Below are 23,850 nucleotides of genomic sequence, written 5' to 3'. Positions count from 1 at the left end.
AAAATCCCCATTTCATTTTACAAGTAGAGCTAATTTAAGCCAAAAATATCTCTTACTGAAAACAACTTCATATTTTATATCTTTCAGCGCGTACTTAATCTTTTTAAAACAATCTTCAACACTAAACTTATGTTTTAGAAAGTTTATAACCTTTAATTAACTTCATTTAGATAAAATTTATGAGCCAAGTGTTTGTTCAAGCATTTAAAAGTATCTGATAATTAATGTCAGTGTATGTTGCAAAGCACTATACTTTTTTTGTCTTCACATTGGGCAAAGTGTATTGATCATTAATTTGTTACCATAGTTCCTGTTATATGCATCCAAATGATAAAACTTATGGTAACTTTACTTTCAAGTCTTAAAAGTAGGGGGCACAAGTTAAGTTTAGAGAATATAATTCATTGTCTTTTCTCTACTTTTTTATGTTCTGATAAAAAAAACTTGGGGCAGGAAAATCTCTATAGAGAAGAAATGAACTGAGATTGAAAGGCTCAAAGGTAAAGACTGAAAAATTATTTCCTCTCATTTCCATAACAACATATGGGAAATTTCAATCACTGTTGTACATTAAATCATTTATCAAACTCTCACCTTTGACCTTTATTCTTAAACACCAGCATTGAAATTTTATGATGACTGAATACAATAAGACCTTAACCTTGGAATGTGATGGTTCATTTCATTCTTTTGTTATGTGTGATGAAGTTTTGATACAAGACCAATATCTATTTTCTATCTTAGTGTACTTAACAAATGGACAAAAACACAAATACAGATGAACATGTCACCTTTTCTTTTTTTTTCGGCCAACTTCATGAAAAGAAAAATAAATATTTCAGAACAGTTACAATATAGCTCCGATTCATGTTTCTTTGATTCATATACGGTAGTAAGAGACTTGAGCTTTAATTAACTATAAAGAAGATAAAACTTTATGTAATCAGCTACAAATTTTGAAAACTATCTGATTTTTGTTTACAATAGCATTTCCTGCTTTTAGTGTTTCATAGTTTAAATTTTCAGGTTTTTTTTTATCAATTAACAAAGATAATTGCTAACTTGGTTTATAAGTAATCTTAAAGCAGGATATTGCATGCCTGCTACTGCACCTAATAACTACTTCCAAGAATATAATGGTGGTTTCTGTGATTACATTACACTACCAGATTACTTTCAACAATGAAAACCAGACATCACAAAATGGTAGAGAACAAATTTATACAGATCTTTGAATAATAACAATATGTTCGAAAATACAGGAATTAATTGATACTTAACAAAATGTCTTGCTAATAAATACTTTTTGATACTAAATTTAAAAACCCAACTGTTGAGGTCAAAGCATTAACACTGTTATGTTCATGTGCCAACTCTAAGTTAAATAATGTTCTGAAACTGAAAACATTATCTTATTCTCAATTGACAATAATCATTTTAATTTCTGTGGGTCTAAGTATTTCTTATTTTAACATTGACCATATTGTAAGGCAACAGAATGGTGATGGTAAAGAAATTTATATTTTCCAAAGCAGACAGTAGTCCTGTTTTTGCTGTAGGACATTATATTGAAGAATCATAAGCTAAAATTCAATAAATTTTGGGATTGTTTCTGAATATAACAAGATCAACACAAGGTCTCGATGCTTCTCAATGCTGCATGTAATTGATTTGAATAACATGTAAACAAAAGCATACTAAAGCATGTCTGTCCAAGATAATTTCCTAAACTATTTACAATTAGACTAGAAAATCATTGTTAAAATGTTAAGGGATGAAAATGTTTGAATATAAACTTTCCTTGTACATGTTCCATAAGGGTTGTAAAGTTTCCTACTATTGGCAATCAGGATGTGGTTGCATAGAGGATGTAATAAATTGCTTACAAGCTAAAACTTAAAATGTTTATTCATTTCCATAGAAACAAACAAACAAAATTTTCCATGCACAACGTGTGATTAAATTATTTAAAACTATGGTCAAATAGGATGCAGCTGCATTATGTATTAAGGAACCACTTGACTTACGCAGTATTACTCAGCATTATCACGCTGATGATATAATTATACCCTTTCAAATAAGCCAAGAAAACTTTACATTAAGTTTTCTACTCAAGGTATTTTCAATTGACAAACAATGACAGAATGATGGACAGAGTTGAGCAATTACTAGACATGCTTTAGCCAATGGGGATGAAGGTATTACTGGTAAAAATAAAATCAGAAAAGTGGAATACATGAATAATAAGCATTTATTTATAACCCCATGGTATCCTTATCAACTAGAAAACATTTTCTTACCTAGATTTTTAGCTGTGAAATTGATATTATGGTTTCCTGGAGCAGAAAAATTCTTTGAAACGACAGGACTGCTAGACACAATGTGTGTTCCATCAGAGAAGTCCCAGGTGAAGATGAGGTCTTCTCGACTTAGGATCTGATCTGTAAATGAAGGAAATCATGTATAAAATATTCTTATCAAAATTATGTATATAAAGTACTTCAAGGCAGGTTACAACTTTTTAACTTCTATTATTTCCATACTTACAAAAGAAAGTAATATGAGGCAAAGGAATACTATCAATGCTGTAAATGTCTTGTGGTTAATTTCATAATATGTATAAAATGTAATTTAAAGCATTTCTTTATGAACAAATTATTCATTTTATTTTATATATTTTTCAAGTACATGCTGTTTCTTGTAAAATATAAGATTTTTCAAATTAGTAAGGGAGGTAACTTACAAAAAGTGTATGGTACGTGCAGTTGTCTCTCCTGATATAGATTTTGTAAGGTTTTTAATCTCTAAATGTTAAGACAAAAGTATGCCTTTCCAAAGACAAAGGAAACTGAATTATCTATCAAGTTTTCTATCAAGTGTTTTTAGGCCAACTAAAATTAATTAGTAGATTTTCATCCAAATTTTTGAAAAAAATGGGGCGGGTGGGAGGATTTTATTTTTTAAATTTTATTTCATATGAAACCTTCTTGTCACGTGTTATTCATATATGCAAGTGTAATAATAAGCTTATATCATGTAAATACATCCTAAGCTTATATCATGTAAATACATCCATAAGGTATCGTGTGTAAGACAATAACAATCAAAACCAATGAGTAACCAAAGACTCATGAAACCAAAAGACATTTACATCAACAGTTACAAATAATAAGTAGGAAACAACAACTCCACTAAAAACCAGGTGTGAAATCAGGTGCTCTGGAAGGGTAAGCATTTCCTGCACTGTATACGGCACCCGTCATGTTATTTCTTTGTTCAGTTCGGTAATGACGGAAGGTTGTTACGACTGAGGAAAAATATCACTAAGATATGATTTCTGACACACTTTTGTAATGATAGCCAATCAGCTCATGATGGCGACTATAAAATTGCTTGAGCGATGACCTTAATTTGATTGATTCTTAGTCCTGTCTTATCAACTATTGAGTAAGCAGTATTCCTCGTTCAACAAAATCAATGTACGTTGAGCTTAAGCTCTAAAGTAATGTATCAATTGAGACAAATATACTCCATATGCTGGTGCCGCTTTTTCAAATTCGTAAATATATATCTCTGATTTATAGCAACCACTATTCTACATGTAATTGCCGTTTTAGAAACCTATTTTATAGTAAACATCAGAAATGTGGAGAAATGCTCTTTTCAGTTGGACTACCTACATCAAGTGTATTTTGCTTTCTAAGCAATATTTTGTTGTCCTTATAAAATGAAGCAAGTGCATTGGTATGCAACACGAGTACGATAAGTACAGAATAAAATGAAAACTCAAACAGTGTTGAAATAATAGGGTTGGTCCTTTTAAATATGCAAGATGCAAATATAATTAATACAATGTAGAACATAAAGTTGTTTAATGACTCTATCGTGGGTATTGGCACAGAGGATGTTTGCTGTTTTTCTACAAAATAATCGAAAGGCATGGTTAAAGTTAAATCTAAGAGTTTGCTAGAAATTAATAACTTAAAAATGCGTATGTTTGTTGATTTTCTGAACTCAATATACGGTCTGACACCAATCTAAAAAGTTCATGCTAATGTCAAATTCTTTATTCCAGTCAAATGTGTTCCACGATTTTTACGCTTTTGGGTTTCATTCACAGTCCAAATTTCTTGACACAAAGTCATTGTATAAATAAAACAAATCCAAGGTGTTTTACTCACAAACATTTGTATCATTTCTGACATACGGCGATTTGCGTTCTTGGACACAGCGTAATACTCGTAACCCGAATATTTCACGTCCTTCTCGAAATCAATCTCTATTCTCGGTAAATGATGTTGTCATCATAGATCAGCAGAATATATCGACTTAATCATTCAGTAAGAATACTCTTAGAAATACGATAACCGAAATTTGAAACAGGAAGTTTTACATGAAACGAAATCATCGACGGTTACCGGTAACGGAAATGAACGAAATCCGGAAATCGTAATTTTTTCAAAAATAAAAAAAATCGGGGCGGGCGGGGATGAAAATCTATCAATTAATTTTAATTGGCCTTATCACCATTTCTTTAACACTTTCTTTAATTGTTTTCCTCAGCAATTTTTTTAATAAGTTTAAAAGTTCAAAATCAACATATTCTTCTTCACCAATATTATACAACTGGAATCCATAACTTTAGCCTACAAAAATTCTCCTCCAAATCTATACCACATTTAAATTGTCTTTCAAACAAAAATCTCTTCTGACTGAACACATGGCTTATCACAAATTTAATACACATTAAACTCATCATTTCTTTGTAGAATTAATGATGGGAACTTGATGAGAATAGCAGTTTTTTAACTATAATGTGTTTACCATGTTGAAATAAATAAAGTGCAATGTCACAGGTTAGTAACCTTGAAAAGAAGGAAAAACATGCTGAACTGCAAAAAATATCCTCTTAACTTTCTGATTTACCAATTAACACACATAATCATTTATGAAATATGTAGATTTAAACTTTAATGCATATAACCTAATAAAACCTAAAAAGAAAACACCTGTTGCTTATAAAAAATCTTGCTTTTAGTTTTAACAAGTGTGAAATAAAACATTAAGGATATCTTCAGACCAATACTGTAGTCAAATCGCTCTCCTTATTAAACATGAAGGATGATTCAAACCTTCTAAGAAAGACACATTTGTGCACATATAGTGCTATCCATCTTGACATCAGCAGCTCTAAGGAAAGACCCACCTGTGCACATATAGGGCTATCCATCTTGACATCAGCAGCTCTAAGGAAAGACCCACCTGTGCACATATAGTGCTATCCATCTTGACATCAGCAGCTCTAAGGAAAGACCCACCTGTGCACATATAGTGCTATCCATCTTGACATCAGCAGCTCTAAGGAAAGACCCACCTGTGCACATATAGGGCTATCCATCTTGACATCAGCAGCTCTAAGGAAAGACTCACCTGTGCACATATAGTGCTATCCATCTTGACATCAGCAGCTCTAAGGAAAGACCCACCTGTGCCCATATAGTGCTATCCATCTTGACATCAGCAGCTCTAAGGAAAGACACACCCCGGGGTCGACGTAACCGCTGGCCCGCTGGCCCGTGGCTAGTAAATTTACTGTCGGGCCAGTCAAACTTAACAAGGAACGGCCCGACGGGCCAGTCAATATTCTCGGGTCACTTGGGCCAGCAACTTTCATTTTCTACCACGCGGAAGATTGCACATATTTCCGTGTTATTGAAATCGACTGGTAATAATAGCCGGCCAATCAAATTACTCGGTAAAAATCGACAATTCCGAGGTTCCTGGAAATGCGCGAGATTCGTTATTTCGGGATTTGTCGAGTTAAAAATGGCAGCCCCCAGTTAAATTAAATAAATTGATGATATGGAACGTTTCCTAAAGAACTACCCCCAAAAACAAAAAGCTGAAACCGATAGCAACCAAAAAGGAAAAGAATATGAAAAATCCAAAAGAAAAAGGGAGTTAAATAATGCATCAAAAGCTCTCAGATTGCAGGATTTTGTGCCAATAATAATAAAATTTTCTTGGAGGGGGCAAACCCCCCTACCGCGTCGGCCCACTTTGTGGACCGACATTTCTCGGGCCAGTAAGATTTTGAGTGGGCCAGTTGATCAAAAAAAATTTTGGCCCTTCGGGCCAGGTACTTCTTTTTTCTTAAGTCGACCCCTGCACACCTGTGCACATATAGTGCTATCCATCTTGACATCAGCAGCTCTAAGGAAAGACACACCTGTGCACATATAGTGCTATCCATCTTGACATCAGCAAGACTACAAACCTTCTAAGGAAAGACACACCTGTGCACATATAGTGCTATCCATCTTGACATCAGCAAGACTACAAACCTTCTAAGGAAAGACACACCTGTGCACCTATAGTGCTATCCATCTTGACATCAGCAGCTCTAAGGAAAGACACACCTGTGCACATATAGTGCTATCCATCTTGACATCAGCAAGACTACAAACCTTCTAAGGAAAGACACACCTGTGCACATATAGTGCTATCCATCTTGACATCAGCAAGACTACAAACCTTCTAAGGAAAGACACACCTGTGCACATATAGTGCTATCCATCTTGACATCAGCAAGACTACAAACCTTCTAAGGAAAGACCCACCTGTGCACATATAGTGCTATCCATCTTGACATCAGCAGCTCTAAGGAAAGACCCACCTGTGCACATATAGTGCTATCCATCTTGACATCAGCAGCTCTAAGGAAAGACACACCTGTGCACATATAGTGCTATCCATCTTGACATCAGCAAGACTACAAACCTTCTAAGGAAAGACACACCTGTGCACATATAGTGCTATCCATCTTGACATCAGCAAGACTACAAACCTTCTAAGGAAAGACACACCTGTGCACATATAGTGCTATCCATCTTGACATCAGCAAGACTACAAACCCTCTAAGGAAAGACACACCTGTGCACATATAGTGCTATCCATCTTGACATCAGCAAGACTGAAGGATGATTCAAACCTTCTAAGGAAAGACACAACTGTGTACATGTAGTGCTATCCATCTTGATATCAGCAAGACCAAACCAACAAATACAAGATGTAGTGTGACCAAAGTGTCCACTAATACCTCCACTCCTCCATTTTGGTGAAAGGGAATACATATACCAAACAACATAAAGAAAATGTAAGGCACATCTATAAACCAACACACAACAAGTTTTGCCTGCCAAGCAGGTGTCATCAGGACAATTAAATTAGAGAGTTATAAATGAAGCAGAAAAAGAGATCAAAACTCAAATGGCAAGATTACAGGGCTTAATGTTGGGTTTTTTAACAATGAAGAATGCTCTATACTGCATTAACATTCAAATGTTATCTGAAAGTAAAAGGATAAGACATGATACTGCTGATATTTGATGACAACATTTTTTACAGTTATTAAAGAAAACAAATTAAAAAAAACTTTAGCAAAATTGTTTATGAATGCCTAAAAAAAAACATAATTACACAATAATGACAATGAGCAGAAGATGTTACTGTTAGATGTTTCACAGGACTTGAAACTTGAATAGCAAGAATTCCTCACTGAGGAGTACTTTGAGCATTGAATTTTCCAGAAATATCAGCTGTTCAAATAGAATGGAATCTACAAAGGATTGGATTTCTTTTCATGTTACAGTTTAAGGAGCCTTTCTATAATTTATTGGCTTCTGATGTAAATCTTATATAACATCAAATATCATAGGAATTGATCAAACTGTTTTATCCTGGATTTCCCTTTTACAATTTTCCTCAAAGTAACCTCCAAGCAAGTTCATCTTAATGTACACCAAATTCTCTCTCTAGGTTATTTCATCTTTATGCTTGTTCTTAAATGACATATTTTACCATGTTTGCTGTCAGTGAGCTCAAAGACCTAGCATGTTTCTATAATTTCTGATCAGTATTATTTTACTAATACATATCTTCATATAGTACACTTAGTTGTTAAATTGTATTGCGAGCTATTTAACAGATAAGGCAAAGTTGTATTCCAAAATTGTTTGGACAGACAGACTGACATGGTGATTCCTACATGACCCAAGTAATATGGCCTTCCCAGGATATATTTCAACCTAAACAGATAAATTGATTAATATTCATACAGGTATTTTGAAACAAATGAATTCTTAATATGGCGCAACTGATACCTTATAAAAATAAAATTTGCCGAAAAATGATATTTCCTGAAAATAACAATCGGTGCAAAAGCTAGAACTGCCGTAGTAAATAGACAGCCTGTTGTACTTAAATGATGGTATTGAAGGAGGAGTTATTATATACCTCGGATTTTATTTAACCTGCATTATATATGTTTCTGTCCTGAATATCCTTGTAGAAAAAAAAACAATTTGTCTATTGCATTTTCTTAACTTTTCATATAAATGCGCAAAACAATTTATAATGAACTCTTTGTCAAATGCATGAATGAAGAATTTCACTCCACAAAACACAAAAACTTAATTCATTGATAAACAAATTCTCCTACCTTCCAATTTTCTTACTAAAGAAGTTTCACAATAGAAATAAACTTTATATCAAGTTACAACATCATAGAAGAGTAATTATAATGTTTTTCTAAGTACATGCACTGGTAACACCTACTCCTATGGAAAGCCCATGATATACGATCACTGATAATTATCTACATTTTGTACACCATATAAGTTAAGAGGACCCATTATACTAAAACAGTTATCAATTACACACAAGATATAACCTTCAATTTTCCTGTCTTATTTAACCATTAAACCATGACTCATAAAAGATCTATATATCTATTATCTAACCTGTAAAAAAGTTTCACTAAACCTTCTCCCATATCCAACAGAATATTGCTTAAAATTGGGCAATTAACTGAAAATCTGCTGACATAAAACTAAATTTATCTAAAGATAAAGTTGCCAGAGATGCTGTGACCTTTTTGCACTAAAAGCAGATTTTAAAGAAAATGAAAATGAAAACATCTGAACATCTAACTGAAGAAAGGTCAACGGTTTGTTTTCAATTTCGTTCTAATGCTTCAATTTATACCATTTTACAAAAACAAATATACAAGACAATAATTTTGTATTTAAACAACTGTTATAACTTGTGAAAATTTAAAAATATTTACCTACTAAAATAGACAAGATAATGTAATGTGTAATACAATGTATAATATAATTGAGAAACCAATAACTTTTAGTTTATCTTTCCATTTTTGGTTTTATTTGTTAAACATACATTTTTTTTCCCTATTTTTTGAAAACCAACTGTGTAAATAGCACTAATCTTCAGTGAATTTAATAGAAATAACATTTTTAAGACAGTATCTGCTTCTAGAATACAAGATACTAAGTACCATTTTACAAACAAAAAAAAAACAAGATTTCTATGGGATATGAAATTCTTTCCATCACATTTATTAGGAAATATTACATGAGACAAGGTGTACGTATGCTACAGGAGGCAGAGGAAAGTCTGTCACTCCAGCAGAACTAATGATAGTAAAGTATGGTCAACTTCACATTGCCCCCCCCCTCTTTTTAAACAATTAATGCATTTGAATGGGGACCGATATTTGGAACCTCTTTTTTCTGTGTTGGAACACCCCCTTTTTTAACATGACTTGATCCTACCCCTGTTGCCAAAAGTAACAGACATCATCCTTCTGATGTCATTTGCTTTTTTGTGTTTTTTTTTTTTGTTTTGCTGTCGCAACATCTATCCCCCATTTCTCAATTTATTTCTACTAACTTAAATTTACTGGTATACATAAAAGATAATGATCCTCAGTGAAGGCAATCTGTCACCGTATGGAACCTATTTTTTATTCAACTAGAATGCAATCTCTATAAGTACACTTCCTTCTAAAGACAATTTTAATCAAAGCAATATGACTCATGTTTACTGGACTACAGCCAACCACCGTGAGGCTGAATTCTGATACATTTATATTTTTGTAAATCTTGCATGATCAATTAATTTCATTAATAAACATTGTTCTGCAAGACGCTTTGTTCTATAAAAAAATCTGGATAAAAATCAAGTTTTATATGCAATTCAAGCAACAAGCACACATCTGCATTATAATCTGATATTACCGAAGGTTATTCTCCACAGTTAAAACATTCAGAAGATTTAAGTCATTGCCTATTTATTCACTATTTGGATTATTCTTTATTCAACACACAGTTTGAAAGAAAGTTTGTCTTAATACATCAATTGAATAACAGGAAACAGGAAAGTTACAAAGAAAATTGTTTAAATAAAACAACTGTCAAGAGTGATGGGAATCCATAAATATGCTAATTTTGATTTTCAAAATTACTCTTAACATGTTGTCACTAGTTTTTAATACACCAATGAAAGTAGGTCATTGTGAATTGAGGAACCCCCTTGGGATACCAATATATCAGATTATCTTGACCTTTGACAGCTTGACTTTGCTATTATATGAAATTTTACTGTAAATAGATATCTATAACACGTTTTTCATATTTCAGTTGTACAGCTTCTCTTTCAAAACATATTATCTATTCAATTTTACAAATTTTAAAACAAGAATAGAAGAAACGGACTTGATTTTGACCTACATCTTTGAAAAATTTAATTTTAAGCAGTTATAAAAGACTGTCTTATATTTCTTTTACAATTCACAAGTAAGTCAGACTGCTTATTTCCATCATTAAATGTAAGGCTACTAGTTGATTTATATCTACTCTACTAGACAAGCACAAAACTTATTGATCTAAATAAGCTTGTGAAAACAATTTGAAACATTAAGAACATGCATGTTTCGCCATCTACAGATGAAGACCTGCAAAATTTTAGGCATAGTACAGTCTATTTCTAAATACTACTAGACATAACACAGAGATTAATTGACATAAAGCAAGACAGACTGTAGGAAGTAAACAAAATGTATTTACCTTCAGTTTTTAAAACAAATATAGCTGGTACCCCAATAGCTGGTGCCCTGTCCATCGTGATCTCCAGATTTTCTATCATACGTTCCACAATGACTTCCACATAACTGGCCACTTCAGAAACCCCATTGAAAGCAAATACCTTAACATTATGTATGCCTGCCATGTCAAATATGTAATCAAGATAGTAAGCGCCATTGGATAGTTCATAGGTGTAATTATACTGAACTCTGCCTTGTCCAAAGTCAAATTCTAATTCAACATCACTTTTTTTATTTTCCGAGATGATTATTTTCAGGTCAGTTTTTTCGCCTAAAATGTTAGGTTTTCTCTGTTGTATGATGACATATGTGAGTGGAACTTCAACTTTGATTAGATTGTCTAGGTATACTAACATGGTGCTGACATCATTGCTAGCAGAAACACTTATATTGTAGATGCCTGGTTCAGTAAGAACAATGGAGGCTAGTGAAGTGACATTACTGTTAGATACTGTTGTAGGAATATAGTTAGAGTCACTAAAAACTCTCCATTTGAACTCGACATCTGTTCCTTGTGATATATCAGAAAGGCAGTTAAAGACTTCATCAGTCTGTAGTACATGTTTCTCTCCACAAGAAATGTTTAAATCTAGGACTGGTTCTAGGACATGGATGATTTTTCGTGTATGTAGAGTGTTTATTATGTTACTAGCATTACAAAAAATGTGATAAAAACCTGGTTCAGGAAAACTATAAATCAAATATAGATGGGAACTTGATTTATTTGTAACAAAGTCTCCTTCCTCATTTACAACCAACCAAGAAACAGTCATGCTGATCGAAGGTACTGTTAAATTTAATGTTACTTTTGTTGTGTGATTGACTGTGATGATTTTGTCCAATTGAAGTCTAGCTCCTTCAAGACGATTTACTATCATGATTGCCGATTCTAACTTCTGTTGAAGGGTTATTTCCTCATTACTAATAAAAACTTCTGGAACGAATGAGCCTTCTTCTACAAAATCATGTTCAAATTGGATAGCTAATATGCACCCTCGCCCATAAGTTGACACAATCGACATTTCACCTTGCTTACAATTAATTGACAAGGCAGTGGTATTTGAATCTTCTAATGTTGCAAAGTGATAATGGTCTTTGTAAAACTGCACTTTTAATGAGGTATTGAACCTTGAACTTATCTCCATGGTAACCAGGAAAATGACGGACTGACCAGGTAAAAATTGTGTCCTATTTGATTGTATTGTAAATGTTTGGTTCATCAGCTTATCTTCCATAGCAACCTAGGAAAGGAAAAATCCTTGACCTTATAATTTAACATTATGCAAGTCACTTTTTGCTGTTAAACGAAAAATCAAAAAGTAAGGCAGAGAATTCAGAGATAAAAAAAATACACATTGAAATCAATTCTATTTTTTTGGCTAATTATGAATATTTGTGAATTCATATTGTCCATTTTTGAAACTTAAAAAGATATTGCTGCTATTTTATGCTTCACACTACCAAACCATTAGCTGTAATTGCATATTATGCTTTACCATAAAATAAGGTCAAACTTTTGAAAGACTACTCGGATTATGATCGTCTCATGGTTGTATCTCAGACTAAGAGTAATACCGACCAAATAAGTAGATGTTTTACTCACCAGATACAAAGTTTCTGACAGATGACCAAATGTATTCCAAACCTCAACCGTTTGTTTGTATACACCCTGCTTTCTCATAACCATTGTCTGAAAGAGAGGGAAAAAAAATGTTTTAATCAGCACATTTTAATCTACATAATTAAATGATAAATGATATTATATCAGTTATATGTCATTTAACTTGAGTATAATCCAATCATAAAATGATACAAATATGTTCAGAATTAGGAAATCCACTTATACTTCTATAAAAACTTATAATACATAATTTCAATGTCTATGTATTCAATTAAAGCTGCTCAAATTGTTGAATTTTGTGTCCAGAATTCACTGTCTGTGAGGGATATTAGTCTCCAGGATTATGTCACTTTTGACATCCATCAAAATGTCAACAATTTTGTTAACTAAGTTATTGAGTACAAGATGATTTGGGGAAAGTTGCAGATTGACAAGTTAAAAGTACTACTAAACATGCTAAACAGCATTATCACACAACAGTGTATATACCATTTTGGGATATATACTAAAACAAAATATATAAATCATGCACAAGTTATAGACTGTGCAGCAATAGTCACAGAAGACATATGAATTATAGAAGTCCCTTTCAAACACAAAATATAAAAAGGAAGATGTGGTATGATTGCCAAATTTGAGACAATTCTCCACAAGAGATCAAAATGACACAGAAATTAACAACTATAGGTCACTGTAAGGTCTTCTGTAAGGTCTTCAACAATGAGCAAAGCCCATACTGCATTATCAGCTAAGGCTGTTATTGGGTTGTCGTTGTTTATCTTTTTTTTTTACATAAATCAGTTTATCAGTTTTATGCTGTATGCCAACTTATAGTTGTAAAAGAGGGACGAAAGATACCAGAGGGACAGTCCTTTCTCCATTGGCATCTGGTAGACAGTTGTCCTTTTGAAATCTTAACATATCTTTTCATTTTTATATGTAACCAGAAGAAAACAGATACAATGATGTGTCAAATAACAAATTCACTTTTTTTAAATTTCTAATTGGAATAGTTTGAATGTTTTTGTGGCTTATGATGACTGATGTACAGCACAACCCATTTAAATATTGTACATTTCCATTAATCACCAGCTCTTATAAAGAGAGTAAACAAAAGAGACAATAAGGCCTCTCCTTTTTCTTGCTTGATCAAATTAAAGGACATCTTTATAAGATTTTCCCTTCCTATAGTAGACATATATACTTTTAAACAACCAGACATAGCGTAAATACGCTTTATTCTGCATTCAGCCTTAAAGCCAGTTCAATTTTCCAATCAGAGGCCACAATTACATACTCCGATAGCTATAGAAGTAGTCAACTTTGAAATCTGGTCAAACGGAAATCTGTCTGGCATCATCATTTTCAGTAATTCTCAAAGAAAATAATGCTATATAATACATTAATCTCTCCCATAGTTTAGACATTCTTGATACTTATATGATTTGATTATACAATAAGCTATTAAACATTAGATGGCATGTTAAAACCTATTTTTCGATAAAAAGGTTTTTTCATATTATCATTTCTGATGAAGAGACATTTTATCTAACAAGGTAACTAAACAGAAAACCACCTCTATTTGTGCATTGCAAAATGTTGTTTCAACTTGTCTTTTGACCTCTGACCTTGACATTGAATAAATATAATCAATTCTACCAATTAGCATTGAACAAATATTCAAACCACCATAATAATAGTCTAAAACAAAAAAAAAACAAAAAAAGACAATTTATAAGATTTCCCTACTAACAATATTTTTATACCTCAAAATGTTTAAAAGGCACTGTTGGTCAATATTCTTAAAACAATTACAAGCCATTCCATGCATGGACATTTAATATCACCTCATCCAAACCATGACAAGGTGCTGCACATAGACAAGACACTTAATAATATCATCTCATCGAAACCATGACAAGGTGCTGCACATAGACAAGATTTATACACTTAATATCATCTCATCCAAACCATGACAAGGTGCTGCACATAGACAAGACACTTAATATCATCTCATCCAAACCATGACAAGGTGCTGCACATAGACAATATTTATTCACTTAATATCATCTCATCCAAACCATGACAAGGTGCTGCACATAGACAATATTTATTCACTTAATATCATCTCATCCAAACCATGACAAGGTGCTGCACATAGACAAGACACTTAATATCATCTCATCTAAACCATGACAAGGTGCTGCACATAGACAAGATTTATACACTTAATATTATCTCATCCAAACCATAACAAGGTGCTGCACATAGACAAGATTTATACAGTTAAATCGGAACAATGCTTGACATAGACTGAGATTTTTAGACTCAATTTCTTGAAAATTTATTTGAATATTGCCATCAGCTTTAAAAGTGAAAAAGGATAAAACCAAATGTTAGAGCTCTTTTGTTTGATTCCATGAGTTTAGGGTTTGTTCCTGAAGAAACTAAGCTTTTTTAAAAGACAACCAAACAAATTTATACATAGATGAGTGATGATTATAGCTTCCAACTTCTATGTTTATTTCAAAGAAAAACTGGTACCGTCTGACAGTTCAACTTTATTAATACTTACTGTTATGAAATATAACCAACTGTCCATCTGTTCAAACCTAGGTCATCAAGAATAGATCTTTTCATTGTCAATACAACACAAAAAGACAAAATAAATGTCCTCATTCTTTTATAAATCATTCATTACATAATCCTGTTAAATGATTGCTATCTTTCACAAGTGACAAGTAATTCTTTCAAATACCAAAATCTTTATAAAACAACAAATTAACTTTGCTAACAACACTGCCAAGACTTTCCACAAATTTCCCTAAAGATTTCAATCCAATTCAAGTGATGAACATAAAAGAGAGAAAAGGCATAAATCAAACTCTTTGACAGGAAACCAGTTTCAACTGATGACAGCACACTGACAAACTAGTATCATTAACACTCTCATCAGATTCTCTCACTAATTGCTGTTTATTTTGTCAGGTCATGGGTCAACAGGGAAAACAAACAAACAATTTTTTGGCAGAAATGATGTATATGTAAAAAGTCATCAATTTAGAGTAATAATAATTTCAGTTATTTCTATATTTCAAAAACAATATTGCCATTCTATGATACTGACATTAGCTAGCAGCTCAATCATTAATAGTGTTTGAATTTAAATTATACCATTTCTTGACCCAAAATATATATCTTAAACTCATAAAATTGCTGCTTTTCTTGGTTAGTAGGTCTCAAAAGCATTTGCTGCACAATTCACTTACAAATTCATTAGAAAATGCCAAAGTTAATTAAGGTGTACAATAATTTACTAACATGTCTGAAAGATTTGAACATTGAACATTCTGAAGATATAGCTTCATGATGATCTTTCCACATGCAAACTGTCTTTTGACTTTCATCATATCATTCAATACTGTAGGCAGTTTTCTCATAAAAGCCATTTTTTTCACAATAATGAGCAAGTTCCATAATGAATCTTTCGTTTTCATTGCAGATCTTTTCAAGCCAAAATATGATTAGCAATGTTGAAATGGTGATATTATCAAATTAAGTTTGTTTGCGTCTTTTTCTTTTCTCTAGCTTCCACTGACTTTTTACTGTAACACATACACATAGAAAAGTATGCAAACTTTACAATTTTCTTTGGAAAATCATTTTATTCAAATGTCTTCCTTTCTTAAAATGAAAACAGTAATCAAATGAAAAAATATTTGAAATGTTTATCAAATAAAGGTACAAAAAAGTAGTCTTATCATATTTATCCTTGTTTGGTCTATGAACCAATATAAAGTCAAAAGAATTACCTTTCTCAATAAAACTTGAAAATGGCATTTTCTTATATATGTTTCTTTATATTGCAGATATTATTTGGATCTATTCCTTTATCTCCCACTTTGCAGAAGAATAAGCTTTCAAAGTCCTTTTATTTTAATAATTTATTTAAACAGGTGTCTTGTTAAGTCATTGCAAGCTTTTAATTCCAAAAGTTAATACAGGAAACTTTTGAAGTGACCATAAGATTATAAATAATTTTATAACTGTATTATGTCATGATAAGATTTATACAATTCCAATTACCCTCTCACATATGATATTTACTGCACTCGGATAAAGGCAAGACTATCCATACTATTGATACCAGGACTTTATAAATTTTGTGTTTTTCTGAATATTACCTTAATCAAGAAGGTTCAAACCTCAAAATTAAAATGAGCCAGGGATGTAAAAAATACTCAGAAACATTTCCTTTATATATAAGACCATTAAAGGAGACACTTTAATATTACAACCATTTCATTTTCTTTATCCAACATATAATAAAAATTTCACTTTAGTTATATTCCTTAACCTATTATTCATGTGAAATATTAGCTAAACATGCAAAGGATCCAGTATGAGTAATTTATTTGCATAAGAATACTATTCTATTTTACATCATACAGCATTAACTGTTAGCGTCTCGGGCACTATACAATAACTGATGACTTCAAAATTCATTACAGAAAACCCACGGATGAGCAAAGATGCTCATAAACAACCAACTTAATTGACAAAAAAATAAAACATCTCCACGCTCTTATTGTCAACCCATCTCACTAACTCAGGAAATAAAATAGGATCAAGAAAATAAAGGATAACAAACATATTTATTCTGCATATCAGATGCATTTTATGCCCTTTTGTCACATGGAAATCCCATTTGCAACGTATTATTAATAACCTGCGGACGAGAAAATGTCTTCTCTATCTCCTTATTAAGACACATAGATTGGCTCTGAACCCTATCTATCATTTTCTGATAAGAGATAATAGGAAATCATTTTCCAATTAAACGCTTGGGTATTTAAAGTGGTACCCATTAAGAAAATCCTGACTGGGCATTATAATGAAACAGCAACTAGTTTGATATTTTTCAATTTGCAGATTGGTGATTACATGGTAATGATAGATGTATTTAATCAAGCAATGAATACTTTTATGTTCTAATCATCCTGTGTAATAGTTTGTCAATTTCCAGAATAAAAAAGGAAATAATGATTATTTATACCAATTTTAACATATTTCATATACAATCATGTTGTAAAAAATTGCCAGGTCTTTTTTCATCTTTGCACTTTTGTTTCAGTGACTATCAATCTAATATCATTATAAAGTAGATTTGTAAAAGTGCATGAAAACTTCTAATCTTTATCTGAATACTGTTCATGTAAACGAAAAACCACAAAATTATGAACTCGAGAAAAATTCAAAAAGAAAAGTCTGTCATCAAATAGCAAAATCAAAAGTTCAAACACATCAAACAAATGTAAAAGTCTGAGATCATGCAAACATAAAAGACATTAAGCCTTATAAAACATAAAAAATAACTTTTTTTAATCATTTCTTTATAACTGGTCTGTTATCTTTAAACACATGCAAACTCTAAAAAAAAAATTCTGAAAACAAAAACTGTTGTCTTAAAAGTAATATTACAAACATCGTCAAAAAGAACTAAAGCTGAAACTTGAAAGAAGCTACACAATGAATGCATATCTAGTATACCAACCTGTTAGATAATGAAATTCCGCCCCACTGATACACATTCACATCTCTTTCAATATTCACCAATACATCTCAATAGTTCTACATTTAGATATGTTCCCAAACTTTGTAATATGAGTATTTGGTCCTGTCATGTAAATGTCATGCATTCTAGGGTCATAGAGAGGTAATTAGATATAATGCCATTATTTCCTTGATAGCTTGTCACTAAACATGGCATATACAACAAGACAATTTGATTAAACAGCCAATTATTATCATATTATTTTTCAATTTACATCCCTAGACATTCATACCTCTTGATTAAGTCAATGTCCCCGACTTTCTCCACCCTCCCATTGATGAATAAGTGATACAGTTGATACATTCCACAGACAAAGTGTCGGAACATGTCTCAACAGTTTCAACATATTTTGTTCTAAATATGCATGAAATATTTGCCATTGGACATATAACATACAGCTTTCAATTGATATATCTGAAATTATACAACACCCTCAATAGATAAACTCATCATAGATACGAGGATTGAAATTTTTTAAATTTGCGCCAGACAAGCGTTTCCGTCTTTAAAAGACTCATCAGTGGCGCTAAAAAAAAATGTTACAAAGGTAAAATAAAGTACGAAGTTGAAGAGCAAAGATGATTCCTCCCACAAGTTTGGTTTAATTTGGCCGTTTAGTTTCAGACAAGATGATGAAAATGTTAGAATTAAATGAATGTGAGAAAAATGTCTCAAATATTGCAATAGCTCACACAATCAGGAATAACATTTCCATGGCAAACACTATCTTTTATATGAAATAGGGTTTGCAAGTTAAAAGTGAAAATTGACAATCATAAAATTGTACTATCCCATAGAAAAAAACTAATACTGTAAACCAACTTATTTTCGCGGATAATATATTTCACATTTATCCCCAGCTTGTCTCCTTTGTGGCAATTTAATTTAGCAAATTTCTAATTAACTTGAGTTATACATATTATACATATTCGCGATGATTTAATTTCACGTTATTTTTCTACTCGCGAAAGTCGCTAAAATTAATCGCTCGCGAAATTAAGTTGGTTTACAGTAAACTATAACAAACAAACTTTTTATTAACTCTTGTGGTCAATATCTTCAAAGGCTTTTATTGAGAAAAAAATCCATTTACACTGAGCTTTAAATAGACTCTTTAAACATATTAGTCATATAAATCTGCCTTGTGGTTTAATAAAATGTAAAATTTGAAATATTTTGGGGTAAATGATAATAGCTACAAATATCTTACAAATTGTGTTTAACAACATTATCTTGACCTAAAATCTATACAGCTAAACATATAGTTCTTTATTCAATTTTTAATTCCTGAGCCTGAACAGAGCAATTTTAGGTCGTAATTTTCTGCTCAGATAAATTTATAAAGACTAATGTGATTACATTGTGCTACATCAATTTAAAGAAAAGCGAGATGTCTGTTACAGGGTTAAAAGGTCACCATGCTTCACAGACATGACTTTAAAAGCTATTGAGGTGAAATATATTTTCATACTTTAAAGTTTCTATTTTCCCAACAAAATGCATTGTGCGATAAAGGGATACAAATACCACACTGTGCTTTAAATAATTTATTGTCAAATTTCAAGGCCATTCTATTCTGTTACAATGGTTGATCAAATTGAATTTTTAACCTCACTTAAATGTTTCTTATATGAAAAACAGCTTTGATAAAGTACTGATAATAATTTGAAATCTTTATTTGAAATCTTTTATCTCTCAAATTGTAATGTTACAGTTCTAATATTTGTTCTGAACAACAAAGCTTTATTAAATTTTAAAAGATTGAATCTAGCCAGATTTTCATATTATTCAAGTAATCGGTAATGTCAATCATTGTTTTAAGGCATATAATACTAGGCATGAATTGACAATAATAAAACAATGTTAGGTGTAATAAGACTTTCTCTTAAAGAAGAAAACTTTTAATTTAAATCATAAACACAATTTTTTGAAAAATATATTCATATAATTCTATATTAAAAAGTATAGATTTTCTTATTTTTATAAATTTGCAGAATTTTGTATTTAAAAAAACATGCAAAATCAATTCTTCACATTGGGTATTATATATCTTAATATACTAGAATAACATATTGAATCTTGAATTTTAGAATATTAGAACATTGCACAACTGCATAACCACATGAACAGGGATATATAATGTAAACCTTTAATTGCAATATTATTTTTTTTAATTAAACAAATGATGAAATTTACATTTTGAAAAAGTATGAACAAGAATGTGTCCCAAGTACACGATTGCCCCATCCGCACTATCATTTTCTATGTTCAATTGACTGTAAAAATATGGGAAAATCTCTTATTTGGTATTAAAATTATAAAGATTATATTATAGGGAACATGTTTACTAAGTTTCAAGTTGATTCATCAAAAACTACCTAGACCAAAAACTTTAACCTGAAGCGGGACAAACAGACGAATGGACGAACGGACAGACGGACGCACAGACCAGAAAACATAATGCCCATGAATGGGGCATTAAAACTTCAATGTCAAATTTTTTATTTTGAACTGAACAATACGGAATTCTTCCATTAAAAACAATAGCCACTGTTCAGATACTTTATCTTTTATCAGATCACATTTAAGTTCACAACTGGCACTTAATATATATACTATCGCAAAAAGTCATATATAAAAATTCTCATTTTCTTTAATATACAATTTATTTTGTAACCTTTTGTTGACAAAAATATCTGCAGGTTAAATCAAGAAATAAAATGTATCATACATTATTGCCAGAACAACTGATTTAATCCTTTTTAAATTGAAACTAACACAAGATAACCTTCTCTAACCTATAAATAATGTTCCCTGTATTTGCATTGTATAACAATAACTTATATATATATATATATATATATAAATATGTGTGGAACACCCCACCCTTAGTTTACCTGCAGATACAAGTACAATGAGTCAGATTTTTACTAACTTTCATTTAAATGTCAAATAATAAAATTCTGGTATTTCCTTTACAGGACTCTCTCCTATTTAATTTTCACCAACTAATATGGGAAGCAGTTTATTATCACTCAAGTGGATCATTTGCCTTATTTAACAGATACGAGTGAATATAGCACCATATACTTAATGGTTGCGTTTTACTATGAACGCCTTCAGGTGCGGGATTTTCTCACTGTATTAAAGACCCATTGGTGGCCTTTGCAGTTTTCTGCTCTTTGGTTTGGTTGTTGTCTCATAGACACATTCCTTATTTCCATTCTCAATTCTATCTTACCAAACAGTCTAAAAACTTAACTTTCCAAAAGAAGATATTTAAATTTAATCCTCTCTGGAAAGGGGGCAGACAAGCAATGACTTGCATATTCAAATCTAATTTTGCATAAAAATAATCCTAGTGTCCTTTAAGTGGAAATCATCTGCACAATTCTGCATGATGAAATGTACTCATGTGACTTACTTAATTTACCATGCATTATTGGAACCTTGTTCATATATTTTTCTATCATCAGATTATGATACAGGAGGCTTAAGCAAGGGAAGAACAATCAAATTTCTGACCATTCGATGTCTGCATATCCTATTGATTTAAGCAAAATGTGTACCATAATCCAATTACCAGCCAAAGTGTTATATTGCAGTAAATTATTAAAGTAATCATTGTTTAAGCTGGTATGATGCATCATTGACTATAATTATTATTTACTTTGGACAGTATTCATAAAAATTATATATTAACAAAGGTGTAAAATGGGCTCAACAAATATATTCAAACCAAAATATTTTTCTTTATTCCTTTGTTTTTTGTGTGTGTCAGAAGTCATTATTTCTGGTCCCTTGGTGTGAATCTGCTTATGATATTCTAATTGCTTTTATTTTTAAAGTTGAGCCTATGACTATCTTATGTTGGTCTTGTGGAGTGAGCAATTGCTAACCTCAACTTAGGAATGTAGTCATGATATAAACCCTTTATTGAATTGAAATATTTTTTCATATGTGATTTTATATTAGTTTTCTCAACCAGAGACTCCCATATACCATTACCATTGAAATATAATATCTATAAACTAATATATCTTTACATCTTTTTCTTATGTGTCACATATAAGACATTGTAAACATTTATAGTTAAATAGATGATTACCTTCATATATTAATACCAATAAATTACTACTGTGAATCATAAAAACTTGAGGCCTAATAGTTTTATGTATCTGACAATCTCTTTAAAAGTGCAATTTTAATGCAAAAATTGGGCAAGAAAATTTTATATCAATTCTATTTTTATCACTTGATTTATTTTCAGTTGGTTTCTATAATATTGGTTCTAACTTTCAGGTTTTACACAATATAAATTGCGTAAATAAATCCTTCATATACATATTTTTGGCATTAAAATAAATTATGTATTTGCCATAATTGATTTAAATGTTCATTGTCACAAACAAAAATGCACTCCTATCTAATTTCCTTTTATTACAGACTATCCTTGGGTGTTTTCCTATATATTATAATAAGTTCAACACTGGTTCATATTTAATATCTGGTACCCAAGATTCAATACCTCACCAGTAGCATACAAATTTTCTAGATTCAAGCCCCATTTTGTAAAATACTTTGAAAGTTTTCTGTTTATATCATCATACACATAAAGGTACAGCACAATTTATAAACGTGGGGAAAAATGAATACATCACCATATAAATTTTATGCCTCCAACATGCTTTTCTGAAGAGAGGAGCTTTGTGTGTGATAACTGTCAGCCAGACAGGAACACAGAAACAAAACTTTTTACAACAATATCACAGAAACTCAACAATAGCTCAGTTTAAAACAAACTTTTATCAAAAGCAGTATTTTCAACATGTTCCATTATTCATCTTTAGAGCATGTCAAAATATTTATCTTTGCCAATACCTGACAATAAAGCTAGCAAGGTATTGAGGTGTTTAATTTCTGGTTTAAGGGTTAAATCCTTTACTGCACTGTATCAAATTGTTATTTAATTACCCTGTTGTGAGATTTATGACTTGGATCTGATCATGCATTAAGATGAATGAAAGAAAATTCATTTTTCTCTCAATGCCAACTTTTTATTATAATACAACAGTTTATTGTTGAATTGCATATCTTGACTTTACAATATGCTCTCAAATTTTTAATATTTTAAATTATAAATGTATTGAAAAGGTGTCTTTTAATCACCACTAATTAAAGACGTTAACAAAAAGTCTTTAAATAACAGACAAGATATAAAATCTGGCAACTGTTAAACATTTTTGAAATCTAAAAAAAACTTCAAAGAAGTAAAGTGCAAACATATTGCTTCTGAAACATTTTCTCCAAAAACAGTACAAATAAAAATGCATCAAATATAACAATTAAAATTCTAACCTGAATTACGGTACACATATTTCTTTCTAACCTTCCTATACCACTTCTGATGACTTTTGTCCAACAGGTAAAAATTCTCACACACCTCCCCCATTGTTATCATGCATGCAATAATGTTGCCTTAGTGATGAGAATCAAGCCTCCCTTTCATTATCCTAAGCTTCAATTGTTTAATTTGCTGACCAATGAGAAAGCAGATGATAATACATGTGATTACACCCTATTTTAGTGAAGTCTGATGGGCCACAGGTGGATAAGAAAGATAGAAAGTGTTTCAATATGGACTGTTATCAT

At 31.4% G+C, this 23,850-nt stretch overlaps 1 protein-coding gene across 2 annotated transcripts in view; it reads right to left on the bottom strand.

Moving 5' to 3' along the window:
• The window catches only part of LOC143062863 (polycystin-1-like protein 1), a 242,837-nt gene that overhangs the window by 151,541 nt on the left and 67,446 nt on the right, over positions 1 to 23,850 (bottom strand). Inside the window, exons 1-4 of one of the 2 annotated variants that reach the window (XM_076234681.1) lie at positions 23,557 to 23,688; positions 12,567 to 12,653; positions 10,926 to 12,204; positions 2,301 to 2,441 (exon numbers count right to left, since the gene is read on the bottom strand). In XM_076234681.1, the coding sequence (XP_076090796.1) occupies positions 2,301 to 2,441; positions 10,926 to 12,204; positions 12,567 to 12,653; positions 23,557 to 23,574 (1,525 nt within the window). In that variant the 5' untranslated portion in view covers positions 23,575 to 23,688. Of the gene's footprint in view, positions 1 to 2,300; positions 2,442 to 10,925; positions 12,205 to 12,566; positions 12,654 to 23,556; positions 23,689 to 23,850 lie in introns of those variants that run through there. The other variant, XM_076234680.1, reaches the window with a different exon arrangement.

The sequence above is a fragment of the Mytilus galloprovincialis genome, chromosome 2 (assembly GCF_965363235.1).
Source record: "Mytilus galloprovincialis chromosome 2, xbMytGall1.hap1.1, whole genome shotgun sequence".
Lineage (NCBI taxonomy): Eukaryota > Metazoa > Mollusca > Bivalvia > Mytilida > Mytilidae > Mytilus > Mytilus galloprovincialis.
The sequence above is the reverse complement of the archived record's forward strand: the minus strand, read 5'-3'. Positions and strand labels throughout refer to the sequence as shown.